The following is a 19,486-nucleotide window of genomic DNA, read 5'->3' on the forward strand; positions in this document are numbered from 1 at the left end:
AAGTACAAAACAATATTAGGCTCTCAATACAATCCAATAAAAAATTAAGCAAGAAGAAAACATGAAGAACACACAGTCCCAGCCTACAAGGAATTTGTAGTCTTAAGGGAAGATATGAAGCACAAAGAAACAATTTTATTATTAAATGGAACAGAGAATTGCATGATAAACCAATATAATTAGAGTCTTAAAAAGGAAATGATTTCTGAGAGAGGGTAAGAAACAACTTCCAAATCAGAAAAGTCTACGAGGGCAAGAATTGAGTCTTTACTAAATCTCCCCCAGTGTTGAGCATATTATTTTGCAAAGACCAGATACCTAAATGTTTGCTGAAATCAAGAATTGGATGCAATGGCATTCCAGTAGGTTTCTGAACTATTTTGGTGATATAGATATTTATTCTAGAAGCATAAGGAATACATGAATGAAATAGTCCTTTTTGAAAAAAGTATATGATGGGGAAGTATAAAATAAGGACAAAGGAGGAGAATGGTGTCAGACTACTGGAGGCCTTATCTTGTGGACAATGTGAGGCAATAAAGAGCACAGAATGACCTGATCAGATCTGTGCATTGTTAAAATTAATTTGGTAAAGAATAGAGAGATGGTGGAAGAAACTGTTTAGGAGAGTAGTCTCCTAGAAACTCTAGATAGATCGCTGCAAGTTATCATATAGATGGTAGTTGTTCAGTTATGCCTGACTCTCCATGCCCCCCTCTGAGTTTTCTTGGCAGAGATACTGGAGTAGTTTACCATTTCCTTCTCCAGCTCATTTTACAGATGAGGAAACTGAGGCAAACAGGGTTAAGGGATTTGCCCAGGGTCACAGAGCCAATAAGTGTCTGAAGCTGGATATGAACTCAGGAAGATGAGTTTTCTTGACTCCAGGTCCAGCACTCTATCCACTTTGCCGGCTGACTGCCTATTACACACACACACACACACACACACACACTTACACATACACACACACGTGTGTGTGTGTGTGTGTGTGTGTGTGTGTGTGTGTGTGTGTATGACCAGGTGGTAACTTTATCTTCCAATATACACTGATTACCAGGCACAAGAGGGGATTAATGTTACTTAAATGACTCACTTTTATCAGTTAAAGTATTTATTTACATTCCTTTGCATAAGATGCTCTTTAGCTCAGATGAACAGAAATACCAATTTGTCCATCCTCATCAGGCTTATAGTATTTTATGGTAGTTTTGTCTGTAGAAGAAGGCAACTGAAGTATGACTAAAATGACTTTCCAACTAATAATCACTATGAAAAACACTGGATATTAATTAGGTACTGAAGAACACTGGATATTAATTAAGTACTAATAATCAAGAAACAATCATTAAGCAATTACTACATTCCAAGTAAGAACACTGAGACCTATTTAGGCAGACCACAATTTGCATGGAGAGTAGTGTGTGATAAAGCTGGAAAGACAGAATGAGTAGAGTCATATCTGCAAGTGCTTTAAATGACAAAGAGAGGAATTTATAATCGATCCTAAGGGAAATAGGCAGCCAACAGGCCAGAGTTTACAGAGATGGTTCCTCACTTTAGGAAAATCACTATGGTGGTGATGGAGAATGGAAAGGAATGGGGAAAAACTTAGGAGAGAGGTATCCCAGTTAGGAGGCTATTGCAACCATACCAATGAAAGGCAGGGAGGGTCTAAAACAGGATGATCATGAATACAGACATGGAAATGGATTCAGGACATGTTGTTGTAGTTTAAAAAAAAAAAAAGGAAGTATTTGGATATAAGGTGTAAAAGAGTGAGAAGTCAAGGAAGGGCCCAAGACTGTAAACTTAGATGGCTGAAGGGATAGTGGTGAACTTCACAAGTTAAATGGGTTAAACAAGGTTACACAGTAAGCAACAGAGCAAGTCCTTTTGATCCAAATCCAATTACCACAATATCACTTTTCTTCTATTTCCAATCAGACCTACTATATTCAGTTTTGGTCACCATACTTTGAAAGAGATTTGGGGGAACTGTTGACATTTCAAAAGAAAACAACAGAGATGATTAAAAGAACTGAAAATAGTACATATGAAACAAGTTTCAAGGGACCAGATTTGTTTCACCATCATAGAAGATGAAGAATAAACTGATCACCTTAAGATATATAACAGCTTTTAAGAAAAATATTAGCCAACTGTTCTTCCATTTGACAGGAAATCTAATAGGTTCAAAATTAAAGCAGGATAGACTTTAGTTGGGCAAAAAAGAGAAACTCTGAAAAACTGGGGTAACTTACTGATCCGAAAAAAGCAAAGAAGAGGGGAAAAAAGGAGAGAATAGAAAAATAGATCAGAGAAAGAAGTTGGAAGTAGCAGATCATTACTAACAAATACCTCAGTTGCTACTCAGCAGCAACAGTGACACTGGGATTAATTCCTCTTTATTCTCTGATCAAATAATTGACATTTATCTAGTACTTTGAAATTTACCCAGTATTTTTCATAACACTTCAGTTGATACTGACAACAACCCTATGACCTACAGGTATCAGCATTCCTATTTTACAAATAGAAAAAAGGTTCAAAGGAGAAAATGACTTGTCCATTGTCAACAAAACCTAATAAATATGCAAGGAGCAATTTGAACACATCTCACCTAAATCCACAGCTCTATCTCCTATACAATGCTGTCTCTAGCTGGCCTTAATTACATCCAACTTCAGTAGTTAAAAACTAATGGAAGCCTATACCAAATTGCTTACTATGTCAGGGAGGGGGGAAGGGAAATAGTGAAAGAATTTGGAACTCAATTTTTTTTATATCTTAAATATTGTTTTTACATGTAATTGGGGAAAAAAATAAAATACTTTTCAAAGAAAAATTCATGGAGGGCTGAACTGGCCAGCAGCTGTAACTTAACTGCATTTGGTCACCTAAAAGTTTATTTTTATTCCATTTTAAGCTATAGAACCTAATCTGTAGCTGTTCATGCAAAGAGTGACATCAAGTTTGGACACAAAGCAATTTGTCACCTCTCTAAGCTCTGGTGAGGCCCTTTACTGAAAGGTGCCAGTTCGGGAGATATAAGACCAAATCAGTTTGCTCCATTGTCTTTATCAAAGGCTACTATTAACCTAAACAGAATGGATTACCTGCTAAGAATGATGACATGAAGTAATTACCATCACTCTTAGTGTAACCTCAGCCTTGAGGTCACTCAGTCTCAACATCTAGGCTGATGAACTGCTAATTAATGTAATGGAATGATGAAAAGAGGGGAGGTATGCTGGTTCTTTGGGTACTCGCCAGGAAAGAATATCATGGCAGTGGGGAGTAAGGCTTCAATCCCAGTTGGCACAGAGCGTGCAGGGGTAAACGGCATAGAAAATACAGAGACATATGGTGCAAAGGGGGAGGGAAGGGTACAAAAGAAGATAGTATGGGAATGGCGATAGAGTGGTAAAGGAAGGCAGACAGCCGGGGAAGAGAATCAAGATGGTAGAGGCACAGAGCAGCAGTCACACAACCATGGACTGGAGTTGGGAATACTCTGTAGCATGGACCCACATGGAGACAGAAGAGTGCAGGAGGGGAGAGAGAGAGAACAGGAATTTGGGGTCTCATTTTTACAGGGTTTAGGTAGGGGGGAGACAGACTAACTTGTACCCATGCCACTTTAGAGTAGCTTTATGCAGATATTTAGAGCATATCTGAAATCATAGGACCAAAAAGCCCTAATTTAGTACATAGTCTCAGGATGTAATTTTTAGTTAATATATAATGCATTTGCAAATTACTATACTCCTCTGATTTTGGGGACAGTCTGTAAGTGACTTCCAGATTCCCCTTTGCAATCTTACTTTCTGTTACTGCCCCTTTACACTGGGTACTTACAAACTTACTATACTAACTAGAAGTGAGATGGGTCCGAGAGACCAGAACAAGATACAATTTTAAAACAGCTGAGGTCACATCAAGGTATTAAGTCATCCCCCTAGGTCACCCTGCTTTCCCAAGCAATTGATGTTTACCAAGAGCCATCTTGCCAGTTTCTTATAATTATTAGCTACTTTTAAAATCTGGATCAAAGTATATGTCTCCTGATTCAGTTACACCATAAGCATTACTATATATTACAGTAAATTGTGGCTTGATGCCAATGTGTATCAAGCAACTATTTCCTTGTATTTGATTCAAAATTAGAAGTAACATATCATGCTAAAGAATACGTACATTAATAGAAGGCATTTTGATGTCATTCCAACATATTAAAGGGTACATGACTAGAGAAAGAGCAACACAACATGCAAAATGGCAGTGCTAAAAGCAGTGAAAGATTATACAAAGAAAGAATGCCAGCCCTGGTTCTACTTAGTAACACTTACAGAAACTGTTACTGATTTTATTGGGAGTCCAAGAAGAAGCAGGGTAAACCTAATCATCACTTTTATTAAAACTAGGACTAAACCAAAGAATTCAGTTTACCAAATTCATTCTTAGTTAAAAGAAAAAAAAAAGTGATGTTGCATAAATTAAGAACATGAGCATGCTATCTATTAGTAAAGGTGCCAATCAGGTGACATGAACAAAAGAAGTAAGATTGGCAGGTGATGTAAAAGAGAAATAAAATGGGCAACAAATGAGAAATAAGACAGGTCATTTTAAAAATGAAAATGATACTGAAGAGCTTTTCCTTTATTTGAGGATATTTACCACAGTGCATATGTGCTATACCTAAGCAAACATCAGTGATCTGAAACCTAGTATGTCAAGAAATTTTGAAAAGCTCAAACATTCTAAAGGGTTTATGTCGAAAAGCCCTTGACTTTCCTAAATCCTTCACTGACAGATTGAGTACTGATTTATCTCAAAATCACTCCATAAAACATCATATCTCTCAGAACAAAATTACCAAAAAAGATAACATACTTTTCATAGAGAAGGATGTAACAATTCTTGAGTTTTGGATAATTCCAGGCCATACATTCTTTAATATGAATTTCTGAGTATTGGTTTTCAATGCCTCACAAAGACAGAAACTACAAGAATTCTAATAAGTTAGCAAAACGATTATTAAAAGTTTGAGGACTTCCAAATGAACACATAATATGTTCCTGGATAAAATAATAATAACATGGTGCATATTTTCTCAAAAGAATAGGAAAAGGGGCAGCTAGGTGGTGCAGTAGAGAGAGCTCCAGCCTTGGAGTCAGGAGAACCTGAGCTCAAATCTGACCTCAGACACCTGACACTTACTAGCTGTGTGACCCTGGACAAGTCACCTAACCCCAATTTCCTCACCCCCCCCAAAAAAACTGGAAAAATATTGAGGAATTTCCAGACCTCTCCTAATTAGTGAATAATGAACTTTTATTTGTTTTAAGAGGTCCCCTGTAGAAGGGAGAATATAGTAGTGAGAAGATTAAATGGATTCTGTATCATTTTATTGATCCTATTTACAATTAATTTTAACCTCACCCTGTAACTGTTTACATCATTGTTCTTTGTCTCTGAACTTAGAAATTCAACTGGCCTATAATGAGTTTTGAAATCCAGTTCTGCTAATCATTATTTAACTCTTGTCTCAAGGAAATCTGCTATCCTTGAGGGATGTGGGTAGACAACATGGAATCTGGTCCAGTATCTATATACCACCAAACTATCCTTCAAGGATGTCTGGTCTAGTATCTCTGATCTTGCAGGTAGATTGAAACAATAAATATTTCTTAGGCACAGGAAGGAAGGGGGTTATTGCAACCAATTATATTGTCCCCCATGTCTCAGCTCTGTAACCAATCATATTGATTTTGCCATTCATGATGTCAAGTTCTCGGAATCAATCATAACTTATTCCCCATTTACAAAGTCCTGTGCTCCCCAAAACTAACTGGTAAATCACACTTTACTAATAAACTGATCATGCTCGGAACTTTGTGCCTCAGTTAACTCTAACAGTAGGTATAGAGAAATTATGCCAGTTTGACAATGTTATGTTAAATATTGTTTTAAAGTTCCAGTGTAGTTTGCTTTTGTTACTCCAAACAAAGAAGAGCATGACAGTCAACAAGCATTTATTAAGTACTTAGTATAAGGAACTGAGTCAAATGCTAGGAATACAAAGAAAGGCAAAAAAAAAAAAGTCTCTGCTCTTAAGGAGCTCACAATCTAATGGAGATCATCTCAGAGGGAAGGCACTAAGTAAGATTAAGAAGGACTGGGAAAGACTTCTTGCAAAACATGAGATTTTAGCTGAAACATTAAGCAAGCCAGAGGAAACCTTACTGGAGGTAAAGAGTGTATGGATTTAAATCCTGATCTAAGTCATTAATACCTAAGTAACCTTAGGTAAAACAAGTATTCTGGGCCTCAGATTCCTCATCTTTACCATGAGAGAATTAGGCTACATGACCTCCAAGGTCCCTTCCAGCTTTAAATTATATGGTCCATATTATCCTTGAAAGAAAACCAACCTCAATGAATGAATGCTCACAGAATTATCAGGCCATTTTTTTTCCTAAGTAAATTATCCTTCTGCGACTTTGTTAAAGGGGGGGAAGGGGGAGAGACAACCTCACAGAAAAGCACTTAATATACACAAGGCACTCTTAGGTGGTAAGGATAGAAAGACAAAAATGAAATCCTCTTCCATCAAGGAGTTTACAACCCCAGAAAAATAACATATAAAAAAAAAACAAATAAAATAGAGGCTGATAAATGATATTTTGGAGAGAGTCCTGGACTTGGATTCAGGAAGACCTGAATTTAAATCCTGCCTCAAACACAAGCTAAATGACCCTAGATGACTCACTTAACCTCTCCAAGCCTCAGTTTCCCCATCTGCAAAATGGGGGAATAATAGAATAACAGTGTTGTTGTAAGGATAGAATGAGATAATATGTAAAACACTTGGGAACATTAAAGTACAATACAAATGTTAGCTATTATTATTTTTATGATTATTATGGAATATATACAAAGTAAATGCAAAGTAATTTTATGGAAGAGACACAAACAGCTGGAGAGATCAAGAAAGATAACTACATATGGCTTCTGAAGGAAACTAATAATTCTAAGAGGAAGATGTAAAGAGGGAATGCATTCCAGGAATGGTAGACAATATATGTGGACTAAAAGAGAGAAAAGGGAGATGGAATACTGTGTACAAGGCATAGCTGGTACGCCAATTTTAGTTCACTTGACTCCTTCAGTTTTGTTTTGTTTTTTAAGTAAATTATAACCAACTCTTTAGCTATCTGGTATGGACAGTCAACTCGCCAGAGGAAGAAGAGTTGGAGAAAAAGGAAGAAAGGAAAACTTCTGGTTAAAATAAAATATTAAAGTTTTTTTTTAAAAAAAGTCCATCTCTCCCTCATAACCTCTAACAAATACCCAAAAGGACCCCAGAAAGAGAAATAAGAGAAAAAATGAAAGGGACGAAAATTAAATTTATCCATCCAACTGAGAACTAGCTTCCCTGGCTTCCTTCAAATCTCAGCTAAAGCGTCCCACATTCTGCAAGAAGCCTTTACTGGTCCCCCTTAATGCTGCTGCCTTCCCTCTGAGCTGATTGCCCATTTATCCTATACAGAATTTGTCAGCACATAATTATTTTGCATGTTATCTCCCACGTTACACCGTGAGCTCCTTGAGAGCAGGGGCTCTCTTTTACCCTTCTTTGTATTCCTAATGTTTGCCACAATGCTTGACACATATTAATCACAGCAGTGATTAATAAATTCTAGCTGACTGACAAAAAGAGTAGCAGAAATGAGGAGTGAGAGGCCAGTGCAAACTAAGGTAAACCAGAAAGCCTGAAGAGGCAGGTAAAAGAACTGAGAAAGGGATGTGAATTTGAGCTACTAAAAACAGACCCAACATAAGACAGTGCTGGGGAGTTGGGAAGAGGGGTGTAGAATACATTACAAGCCAGCTCTAGCTCTAATTCAGGGACCTGAAGCCAAATCCCAGTCCTGTCCTGTCAGAACATAAATAGGGAACAGAACAGAGAGGCAGGGATAAGCTGTACCCTCCTTAGAGCACTGGGAATCACAGCAAGTGACAGGATCAACTCAGCACCTCAGGGAAAGTGTGGGGGTGATTGAGGAGTGTTATAAAAGAGGCCTAAGACTATTCCCAATCTCCAACATCCCACTTGAGCGTGTCAGGGCTACAATAGGGGCCAACAACTTCTGAGAGAGAATCATGCAAAAAGAAAACAGTCTTGCTCAGGCCAGAACCCAACACTGGACTACCAGGAAACTGACTAGCAGCTTCATTTAGATTCAGCAGCAGCAGCAAAATGAGATACAAACTGCAGAGGACCAGGACAAAATAGGGCCTACCCAGCCCCAAGAAGGTCCCAAGGAAATGACCTGAGCCGAAAATCCTAATCCAAGAATGGAGGCTAAAAATAGGAGTCAAAAGAAGAAAAAGGATATGATGAAAGGAAACACAATCAACAATCATAAGAGTGAATGTGAATGGGATGAAATCATTCATAAGGCAGCATAGGATAGCAGAATGTATTAGAAAGTAAAATTCAATAATATGCATTTTAAAAGAAACACCTGAAATATAAGAATTCACCCAGTATTTAGCTGATAAGCCGAAGCAGAATTTTATTATACTTCAGGAAAATATAAAACAGAGGGGGAAGCAACTGATTTCTAATAAAGTAACAGTAAAAATCAACATGGTTAAAAGAGATAAATAAGGAAACTATGTTATGTTTAAAAGAGACATAATGAAAAACTATTAACACTTGATCTATTTGCACTGAATGGCATAACATCTAAACACCTGAAGCAAAAGTTAATCAAATTAAAGTAAGAAAAAGACAGCAAAACTATAATAATTGGGGCCCTCAATGTACCCCTCTCAGACTAGGCAAAACATAAAAGACAAATAAGAAGGACCTGTATAAAATTTATGAAAAACTTGCTATGATAGATCTCGGGCAATTACAGAATAAGAATAAAAAGGAATATACTTCTCAAAAATTAGATGTAAATAAATAATTGGCCCAAATATATGCAAACAAAAGTAATACCTTAATTGAAATGAAGATTTATAAAAATATAAAATACTAAATTAAGAGAATGAGAATTTAAAATTCATTATTTTTTGTTCCTCTGCTGCTAAATACAGCTATAGAAAATAATGAAACCATGCCAACTGGGACCATCACAAATTTGTTATAATATCAACTTGGCCCTCATTCCATCAAGGCAACCGTTTTACATTTCCCTAATCAATTTACTATCCTACTCACCACAGCAGCTATTCCAAACTTTATCTTTTTAGCTCAAGCCTCTCTAGCAACCCCCTTCCTCCCAAACTCTCAGCTGAGAACCACACCTCATATGTCACGAACATAAATGAAGAGCTTCACAGAGAGCTCCTTCTTCCCTCCTCCTCTCACATCCCTGACAGCATCCCCCCACTCTCCTCCACTCTAGTCTGATGAAGAGGTGCATCCTTCTCTTTGTCAAGGCAAACCCCTCTGTTCTCTTGATCTCATCCCATCCCATTTTTCTATCAGGTTAATCCCATTATCATTCTCCCACTTTTTTGCTGACCTCCAATCTCACATCTCCAGCTGACTCTCAGACTACTGTGCAGTAGACATTTTAAATCAAATATGTCCAAATTAGAACTCATCTTTCTCCCTAAACTCTTCCCCCTCCTACCTTCCCTATTATTATAGAGGGCAACACCATTCTCCTAGTCCCTCAGGCTCCCTAAGAATTATACTGGACTCCTCCCTATCTCTCACCTCACCCCACCCCACCCCATATCCAATCTGTTCCCAAGGTCTGTTGATTTCACCTCTGCAACAGCTTTCCAATACATCCCTTTCCTCTGACACTGACACCACTCCAGTGCAGACACTCATCATCACCTATTGCAATAGTTTCCAGTCTATCCTCCACTAACCAACTAAAGTGAATTTCCTAAAGCATAGGTCTGACCATGCCACCCATCCCCCTTCACATTTTAATAAATTCCAGGGGCTCCCTATCATCTCCAGGATCACATAGTGTTTGGCATTTGAAGCCCTTCATAATCTAATCCCTTCCTTCCACTTTTTCCCTACCATATACTCTTTGATCCAGCTATGCTGGCCTCCTGACTGTTCCATGAACAAGATATTCCATCTGTCACCTCTGAGCATCTTCTCTGACAGTCTCCCCCCACTACCTGGAATGCTCTCCTTTCTCAAATCCACCTACTGACCTCCCCGGCTTCTTTTAAATCCCAAATGAAATCCTATCTTTTGCAGGAAAACTTTGCCAACCTCTCTTAATTCTTGTTATATTAAGTCTATGTTAATTCTTTTTATTCTGTATACTGGTTGCTTTGTATATATTTGCATACCATCTCCCCCATTAGGTAGTAAGCTCTTTTAGGGCAGGGACTGTCTTTTGCCTCTTTTTGTAACCCAGAACTTAGGACAGCGTCTGGCATATAACAGGCACTTATAAATGTTTACTGAACGGAACTGAATTGAATTTTGCTAATCTTCTCTCTCCCCCTATCCACTGGTTGTTTCCCTTCTGCCTACAAACATACTCATGTCTTCCCTATTTTTTAAAAACAAAAAACCTCACATGATCCAACTATCACTGCCAGCTATCGCCCTAGGTCTCTCCTTTCCTTTGCAGGTTAATAAGCTCCTTAAGAAAGCCATCTATATTCGTTGCCTCCATTTTCTCTCCTCTCACTTGATTTTTTTCCCCTTTTTTCTGAAATACTTTTATAAAACTTTTTAAAATCTCATTTTCAGTTAACAAGTACTTATTTTCTCATTCTCCCATGTCAACCCTGCCCCAAAAAAGAAAAACCAAACCCTCACACAAATACACAGAGCCAAGCAAAATAAATTCCCTCACTGACCATGCCCAAAAAATGTATGTCTAAGTCTCTATCTTGAATTCATCACCTCTTTTTCAGGAGGTCGGTAGCATGCTTCTTTATAAATTCTCTATAGTCATGGCTACTCGTTGCACTGATCAGAGGTCCTAAGTCTTTAAAGTTGTTTTGACTTTATAATGCTGCAGGTATTACATAAATTGTTCTCCTGGTTCTGATCCCTTCAATCTGCATAAGTGCATACATGCCTTCCTTGGTTTCTTTGAAACTATCCTTTTCATCAGTTCTTACAGCACAATAATATTCCGTAACAGTCATATACAAAAATTTGTTCATCTCTTCTCATTAGACTCTAACCTCTATTCAACTGAAGCTGCTCTCCCCAAAGTTACCAATGATCTTTTTATTGCTAAATCTAATGGCTTTTCACAATCTTGATCATCTTCTCTGCAGTATTTGACATGGTCAATAAACATGTAATAAGTTTCTATTATATGCCAGGCACTGTGCTAAGCTGTGGGGATATACACTTTCTCCTTCTGGATACCATCTGCTCTCCAAGTTTTCAAAATACTATTCTTTCCTGGTGTTCCTCTTCCACTCTTTTTCGTCCCCTTTGCTACATTCTTCAATCCTGGTCACATCCACTAAATTATGAGTGTCCCCTCTACCTACCCCTTTCCCAGGCTCTGTTCTAAGCACTCTTTTCTGTTCACTCTAAACCATTTCACTTGCTGATTTCATCAGCTTGCCTGTTCAAATATCTTCTCCATTAAGAACACTTGGACATCTACATATCCAGCCCTAATCTCTCTCCAGAGTTCCAATCTCATGCCAAATACGCTCTTCATTCATCTCAAATATGATATGTTAAACAAAGAACTCATTGTTTATTTTTCCTCCTAAACCCTCCCTCTTCCAAACTTCTTTATTACTGTGATGGGCACCATTAATCTTAGTCATGAGGCTCAGTGTCACCTTCAACTCTTCACTCACACTCACCCCAATAAACTGCCAAGTCTTGTTGTGTCTACACTTAACATCTCTCATATATGTTCCCCTTCTGTCTACTCATACAGCCACTACCCTAATTCAGGGTCTTACCATGTCACACCTGGACTATTGTAATAGTCTTCTAATAGGTCTCCATACTTCAAATCTTTCTCTATTACAATCCATCCTCCACTCAACTGGCCAAGTGACTTTCCTAAAGCATAGGTCTGACCATGTTATCCCTACATGCATAAGTTATATATATAATAATAATAAAAAATTGCAGTTTCATGTTTCCTTCTTTTACTATTACATAGTTGCAAATGACAATTTCTGGTTTTGTCAAGTTCATTATAAAAATACTTTTTAAAAAGTTTAACAGAGTAGGTATACACAACCCAGAATCAATCAACCATAATAGCAGAGTGCTGACAAATCCAAGGACTACAACTACTCAGTTAAGGATAAGGTATCTGATAAAAACCGAGAGGAAATCTGAAAGACAGTCTGGCAGATATTTAGATATATGTAAAACCATACACCATGATAAGTTCTAAATGAACACATGACCTAAAAATAAAAAGTCATATTAAAACAAAGTTAGAAATCAGGAAATAAGGTATCTTTTACAGTGTGGAAAAGGGAAGTATTCTTTTATAGGGAATAAAATGCATAAATTTGATTAGAAAACCCTGAAAAAATGTTGCAGAAACAAAATCAATGCAATTAGAATTAGGAGAGAAACATTTAAATGGGAAAAATATTTGCAGCAAATATCTATAATAAAAGTCTTATATTCAAGACATATGGGGAATGATTTAAACGTTGAGTGAACAAGTGCCATTCCATAACAGATAAATGGTCAAACGATACGAACAAGTAATTTCCAAAAGAAGAAAGGCAAATAATTAAAAACTATAAGAGGGGCAGCTAGGTGGCGCAGTGGAGAGCTCCAGCCTTGGAGTCAGGAGGACCTGAGTTCAATCTAGCCTCAGACACATAACACTTACTAGCTGTGTGACTGAGCAAGTCACTTAACCTCGACTGCCTCACCAAAAAGCAAAACAAACAAACAAATACATACATACATACATACATACATACATACATGCATGCATGCATGCATGCATACATACATTCTAGGGTCAGCTAGGTGGCGCAGTGGCTAAAGCTGTGGTCTTGGAGTCAGGAGGACCTGAGTGCCTCAGACACTTGTCACTTACTAGCTATGTGACCCTGGGCAAGTCACTTAATACCAACTGCCTCACCCAAAAAAAAAAGCCTAGAAGAAAAAAAAGATGCAAATCAATAGATCTGCATCAAGAGAAAACAAATAAAAACAGTTCTAAGGTTTTACTCCACACCTATCAGATGAGCAAAGATGTTAAAGAAAGGAAAATGAATGTTGTTGCAGAGGCAATGGGAGGATAACCACACTAATACAATTGTGGTAGAGCTGTGAAGTGGTTCAACCATTCTAGAAGGCAATTTTGAAATATACCCAAAAACTCACTAAGAGTATATACCCACTGACCAATTGATATTACTAGATTTATGGCCAAAGAAATCCAAGAAAGAGGAAAAGGACCGAAATGCACAAAAATATTTATAGTAAATTTTTAAATTGTAAAAAAATTTTTTTAAAAACTAGAAACTAAAGGAATGTCCATCTATTAAACTAAACAAATTATGCTATAAGAATGTAAGATAATATTATTGTACCATAATAAATGACAAAAGGGACAAACTCAGAGAAACTAAGAGAAACTGCATCAACTAATAAAGAATGAAATGAGCAAAACCAGGAGAAAAAATTACATAATGATTAAAACGATACACAGGAAAACAACTGCCAAAGTTAAAATCTATGATAAATGCAATGACCAATCATTATTCCAAAAGACTGAAGAAGAATTATGCTTCTCTCCCTTTGGCAGAGAGGTAATATACTAGAGGTACAGAATGAGGCAGATGATATATTTTTTTTATTAAAAAATTAAATTTCCCATATTTTTATTTCATTAAATAATTCTCAATTACATATTAAAAAAATTTTTACCATTCTTATTTTTTCCAATTTTGAGTTCCAAACCTCTCCTTCCCTTCCTTGCTCTCCCCTCCTTGAAAACGCAAGAAATTTGATACAATTATACATGTGAAGTCACACAAAATATTATTTCCATACTAGCCATGTTGCAAAAGAAAATACAAACAAAAAAAAAAGAAAAAGAAAGCAAAAAAGTATGTCGCATTTAGATTCCATCAGTTCTTTCTCTGAAGGTATATAGCATTTTTCATTATAAGTCTTTCAGAATTATCTTAGATCATTGTATTGATCAGAATAGCCAAGTCATTCATAGTTGATCACTGTACAATATTGCTGTTACTGTGTACAATGATCTTCTGGTTCTGCTCACTTCATTTTGTATCAGTTCATGTAAGTCTTTCCAGGTTTTTCTGAAACCAGATGATATTTACTTTTTCAGATGATGTCAGCATATAGATTTGTTCTGCATTATTACGCTTATTTATTATAAAAAGGGCTTTTATTTCTCTTGGTGGGAAGAAAATCTGGGGAAAGACTAAAGGGCAGTGGTAGTCAATAATTTTTTTGAAAAAGGATATTACTGATGAATCACTGAAAAAAAATTTCTATGGAGAAAAGAACAGAAGCTCAAAATGTGGCAGAGGCCATGTTGGATCTACCATATTATATCTGACATATACCAAAAAATAAACAAAACAAACCCCAACCAAACTAAAACTGGAGTTTTACAGCTTAATATGCAGTACCCTTTTCTGTTCTTCTTTGAATGGGTAACATGTTCATGTTTGTTGGTATCTGTCAAGAAAAATAAATTTTTTTTTAAGAAAAGTATATACTGGACTAATAGATGTCAATAAACATTTATTAAGGCACTGGGGATTCAAACATTTTAAAACTTCATAGCCCCTAGACTCTAGCAATTGATCTTCCACTGGCATCATGTAAACAGAAAATGTAACTCAAGATGGAATACGATGAGGCAAAAGGAAGACCCAGTCAAAAAGCTTTTTAAAAATTTGAGGAAAAGAATACTTAATTGGCCAAGATCATGGAAAGCTCCACGGAGGAAATAGCACTGGAGCAAATTCTCAAAGGAAAGAGATTTCTCAAAGGTAGAGATATGAATGAGAGTGCATTCTAAGGGGGCAGGAAAGAGTATGCTGAACTTGAGGAACAGCCAACAATCCAGTTAGACAGGAATGTAGGTTGCATGAAGAGTGGTTAGTAGGGGTATGCAGAATTACTTTTGATATTTAGGAAGATTATAACATAACTATTTCTACAAGTTTTAGAGATAAAACAAAAAGGTAGAAGTCTGGGTTAAGTCCGATGTCTAGGTGAAGGATAGGACTTTAATGATGGGTAGTAAGGTAAGGATTTTGGTGCAAGGAGCCTTCTACTGCTAAAAATAAAAAATCAAATAAGACTGAAGGGAACAATCTGCTTAGGATTATCAGAATAAGTTGGCCATCCTTTCTCTTGATTTTTGCCAGAACTTTGTTGTTAAGAGGGAAGGAAGGAAAAGTATACCTTAGAATCTAAGATCAGTCAAGGTCCTCTGATTCACTAGCTATGCAAGCAAATCAGTAGCCTTTGGCCCAAGCATTTTGCTATCCCTTTGAATAGCACAGGAGGAATAGAAAACAGAGAGGCTACTCTGATCCAGTGCCCAGGACCAAAGAAAGAACAAAAAGTGCCCCCTTTCTACCTGATGCAACTAGCAAAACAACCAAACTGGACTTTCAATTAGATGAAGATTTTTTTTGTTTGCCAGAATCTAAAGCATTTTATGGCAAACCTGGTGGCCCTTCTTTGTTCTAAAATGCTGATATGGATACTCTGGCAGGTATTAATATTTCAACAAAAGGTCAACTTGATTTTTTAATAGATAGATACATATATACATATATACACATACATACATATATACTAATACTTTAAGGACCTCATTCCTGAGGCTAGGCTTAATGAGAAACCAGATACAGATGAGCAGAAAAAACAAAAATCAATGTGGAGTACAAATCCTGGCTCTTCCAATTAAGGTGCCAAAATTTTAGAAAGGAAAAAATATTCATAATTTTTTTTTAAGGCAATTGGGGTTAAGTGACTTGCCCAGGATCACACAGCTAGTAAATGTCAAGTGATTGGTCTGAGGTCATTTGAACTCAGGTCCTCCTGACTTCAGGGACAGTGCTCTATCCACTGCACCACCTAGCTTCCCCAATATTCCTATTCTTTAAGTATTAACGTTCATATAAATAATTACATAGACCTGAAACTGAGTTGAGAAGGATAATATAAAAGTAAGAGCACTGTTACAGTATATCTAAAGGCATATCTTTTGTTAAGTTGGGACAAACCACATGGCTATGTCAAGTCTTACCTGTTGGATAATTTTAGAAGCCTTCTGCAGATTCTCTCTGGGTGGGACTTTACCAAATAACTTCCAGCCAGGAGCACTATGGACAGCAGATTTCAATTCCTTTGTCCTTTTTGGAAAAAAATTTCTGAAACACAGAAAAGTTACATGAATTTTTTTTTCTGACTGAAAATCATGCAATACACAAACAAAAAACAAGAAAATGTTTTTATGGCAAGAACAAAATTTTCTAAGAACAATTATGGTTACAGTTTATACTACTGAGATTCTGTACAACTTGAGAACTACCTACAGTCAAGTTATCTGTGCTACTGAAAAGGTCAATTAAAATACTCCTCTTTGAAATAAATGTGTTTTAAATTTGCCTTTGAATATGACTGACTTTGATATTGTAGAAATTTAGAATATTTTAAACAAAATAAGGAACTCATAAGTTAGTGGAACTGGAAAGCTTTCTAGCTTCCCCAGACTGCCCTCCTAAGGAATTCCTTCTACTCCTATTAGCCTTTACATATTTGGAGCAGAAAATCTTTTTCATATTTATGCCCCCAAAACCCACATTTCCTCTAGCGTCAAATGAATAAAGAGAAGCTAATTTAAAATATTTAAGTTTTAAAATGTTCTACCGATTCCCTACAAATGTCATGCAAAACAGAAAGTCAAGTTTGTGGGACCTCCCAGGGTAAGAATTCTCTCCACCAATGCAGACCACAGCTCATCTATTACTTAATAAATAAAAAATTATGGAAAGGTGGCTTGAAACATACTGAGGATAAATGAACTGCTCACAAAATTAGTGTCAATGGGAGGATTTGAACCCAAGTCTTGGTCTGACTCCCAAGTCTAGCACTATATGCAGTAGAACACAGTGCTTCTATGTTGGTAGACAGAGCTCCCTTTGCAACTAAAAGAACTGAGAAATTTATAGAAAGAAAAATATCATATACAGTAATAGTCAAATTTACCTAATATTTGGGCATTTTACCTACCAAGACATACATCGTATCTATATCTAGAACCCACATGAGAAAAAAAAATCATTTTTGACAGAATTATTAAACTAATATATGAGATGAAGGCTGTGCATATAGTTAACCTAGATTTTATCAAAACTTGTCCCAAATACTATTTCATACTATTCTTAGAGAGAAGATGGAGAGATACAGATTACAAAATAATACAATCAGAAGACAGTAATTATCCAGCTCACCTAAATTCTCCCACAGACTTAGGTTAAAGAGGGAATAACATATACATCTAGAAGAGTTACAGTAAAAGTCTTCTAAATCTATAAAGAACTGGGAAAATGAGGGCAGAGGATAAGGGAAGGACTTTTAGAAGGGGGGGGAATAAGGGAGGGATTTTTTAAAAGGGTACGGATTAGGGAAGTAGTGGTAGAAGCAAATCAGACTTGTGAGGAGGGATAGGGTAAAAAGAGAGGATGAGAAGGATAATAGTGAGGAAAAATAGGATGGAGGGAAATAGACAGCTAGTAATTATAACTTTGAAAGTGATTGGGATGAATTTACCCATAAAATGGAAACAGCGGAATGGATTAAAAATCAGGATCCAACACTATGTTGTTTACAAGAAACACGTTTTAAAATGAGAGATATACAAAGAGTTAATAATTATTATTATAATTAATAAATAAAAAACAAAGGTATATATAAAGCTGATGCAAAAAAAAAAGCCAGGGTAGCAATCACGATCTCAGACTAAGTTAAAGCTAAAATAGATTTAGTTAAAAGAGATAAACAGGGAAACTACATTATGAAAAAAGGAATCAAAAAAGCAATATCAGCACTAAACCTATATGTACCAAATGGTATAATATCAAAATTTTTAAAGGAAAACTTAGATGAATTACAGGTAGAAATAAACAGCAACATCATAATAGTGGGGGGGCATTTACTTCCCCCTCTCAGAATTAGATAAATCTAACAAAAAAATAAGTAAGAAGTCAAGGGGGTGAATACAATCTTACATAAGCTAGATATGATAGATATCTAGAGAAAACTGAATGTGAATAGAAAGCAATATACCTTTTCCTAAATGGTACATGGTAGCTTTAAAAAAAACTGAATACACAGTAGGACATAAAAACCTAATAGTTAAATGCAGAAAAGGAATATTAAATGTATCCTTTCCAGGTCACAAAACAATAAAAATTATATTCAATTAAGAGACCATGGAAAATTAATTGGAGACTAAATAACCTAATCTTAAAGAATGAGTGGGTTAAAAAACTAATCATAGAAACAATCAATAATTTCATCAAAAAGAATAACAATAATAAGACAACATACCAAAACCTATGGGATGCAGCAAAAGCAGTAAAGAGAGGAAAATTTATAACTCTGAATGCTTACATCAATAAAATAGAGAAAGAATAGACCAATGAATTGGGTATGTAATTTAAAAAACTAGAGAAAGGACAAATTAAAAATCCCCAATTAAATACCAAACTGGAAATCCTAACTTAAAAGTGAGATTAATAAAACTGAGTGTAAGAAAATCACCGAATTAACAATAAAATAGATAAATCACTGGTTAATATGATTTTTTTAAAAAGATGAAAGAAAACCAAATCACTAGTATTAAAAATGAAAAGGGTGACTATATCACTAATGAAGATGAAATCAAAGCAACCATTAGGAGTTATTTTGTCCAAGTATATGCCAATAAATTTAACAATTAAAATGAAATAGAAAAATGTTTACAAAAATATAAATTGCCTAGATCAACAGAAAACGAAATAGAATATCTAAATGAATCTATTTTAGAAAAAGAAATTGAACAGGCCATAATTGAACTTTCTAAGAAAAAAAGCATCAGGACCAGATGGATTTACGAGTGAATTCTAACAAACATTTAAAGATCAACTAATTCCAATATTAAATAAATTATTTAGAATAATAGGCAAAAGAGTCCTACCAAACTCCTTTTATGAAACCAAAATAGCATTAATACCTCAACCAGGAAGAGCCAAAATAGAGGGGAAAAATATAGACCAATTTAATTAGCAAATATAGATGCAAAAATCCTAAATAAAATCCTAGTTAGGGCGACAACAATATATTACAAAAATTATACACTGTGACCAAGTGGAATGTATACCAAGAATTCGGGGATGGTTTAACATAAGGAAAACTATTAACATAATCAAGTATATCAATAACAAAAGTAATAAAAATCATATGATTATATCAATAGATGCAGAAAAA

General features: G+C 35.9%; 1 protein-coding gene across 1 annotated transcript in view; it reads right to left on the reverse strand.

Moving 5' to 3' along the window:
• TBC1D12 (TBC1 domain family member 12) overlaps nucleotides 1–19,486 on the reverse strand; it is a 125,481-nt gene that overhangs the window by 62,739 nt on the left and 43,256 nt on the right. The window contains 1 exon segment of the mRNA XM_020964091.2: nucleotides 16,263–16,386. Within this exon segment, the coding sequence (XP_020819750.2) occupies nucleotides 16,263–16,386 (124 nt within the window).

This window comes from Phascolarctos cinereus, unplaced genomic scaffold, assembly GCF_003287225.1.
Source record: "Phascolarctos cinereus isolate Bilbo 61053 unplaced genomic scaffold, phaCin_HiC Scaffold_3;HRSCAF=262, whole genome shotgun sequence".
NCBI lineage: Eukaryota > Metazoa > Chordata > Mammalia > Diprotodontia > Phascolarctidae > Phascolarctos > Phascolarctos cinereus.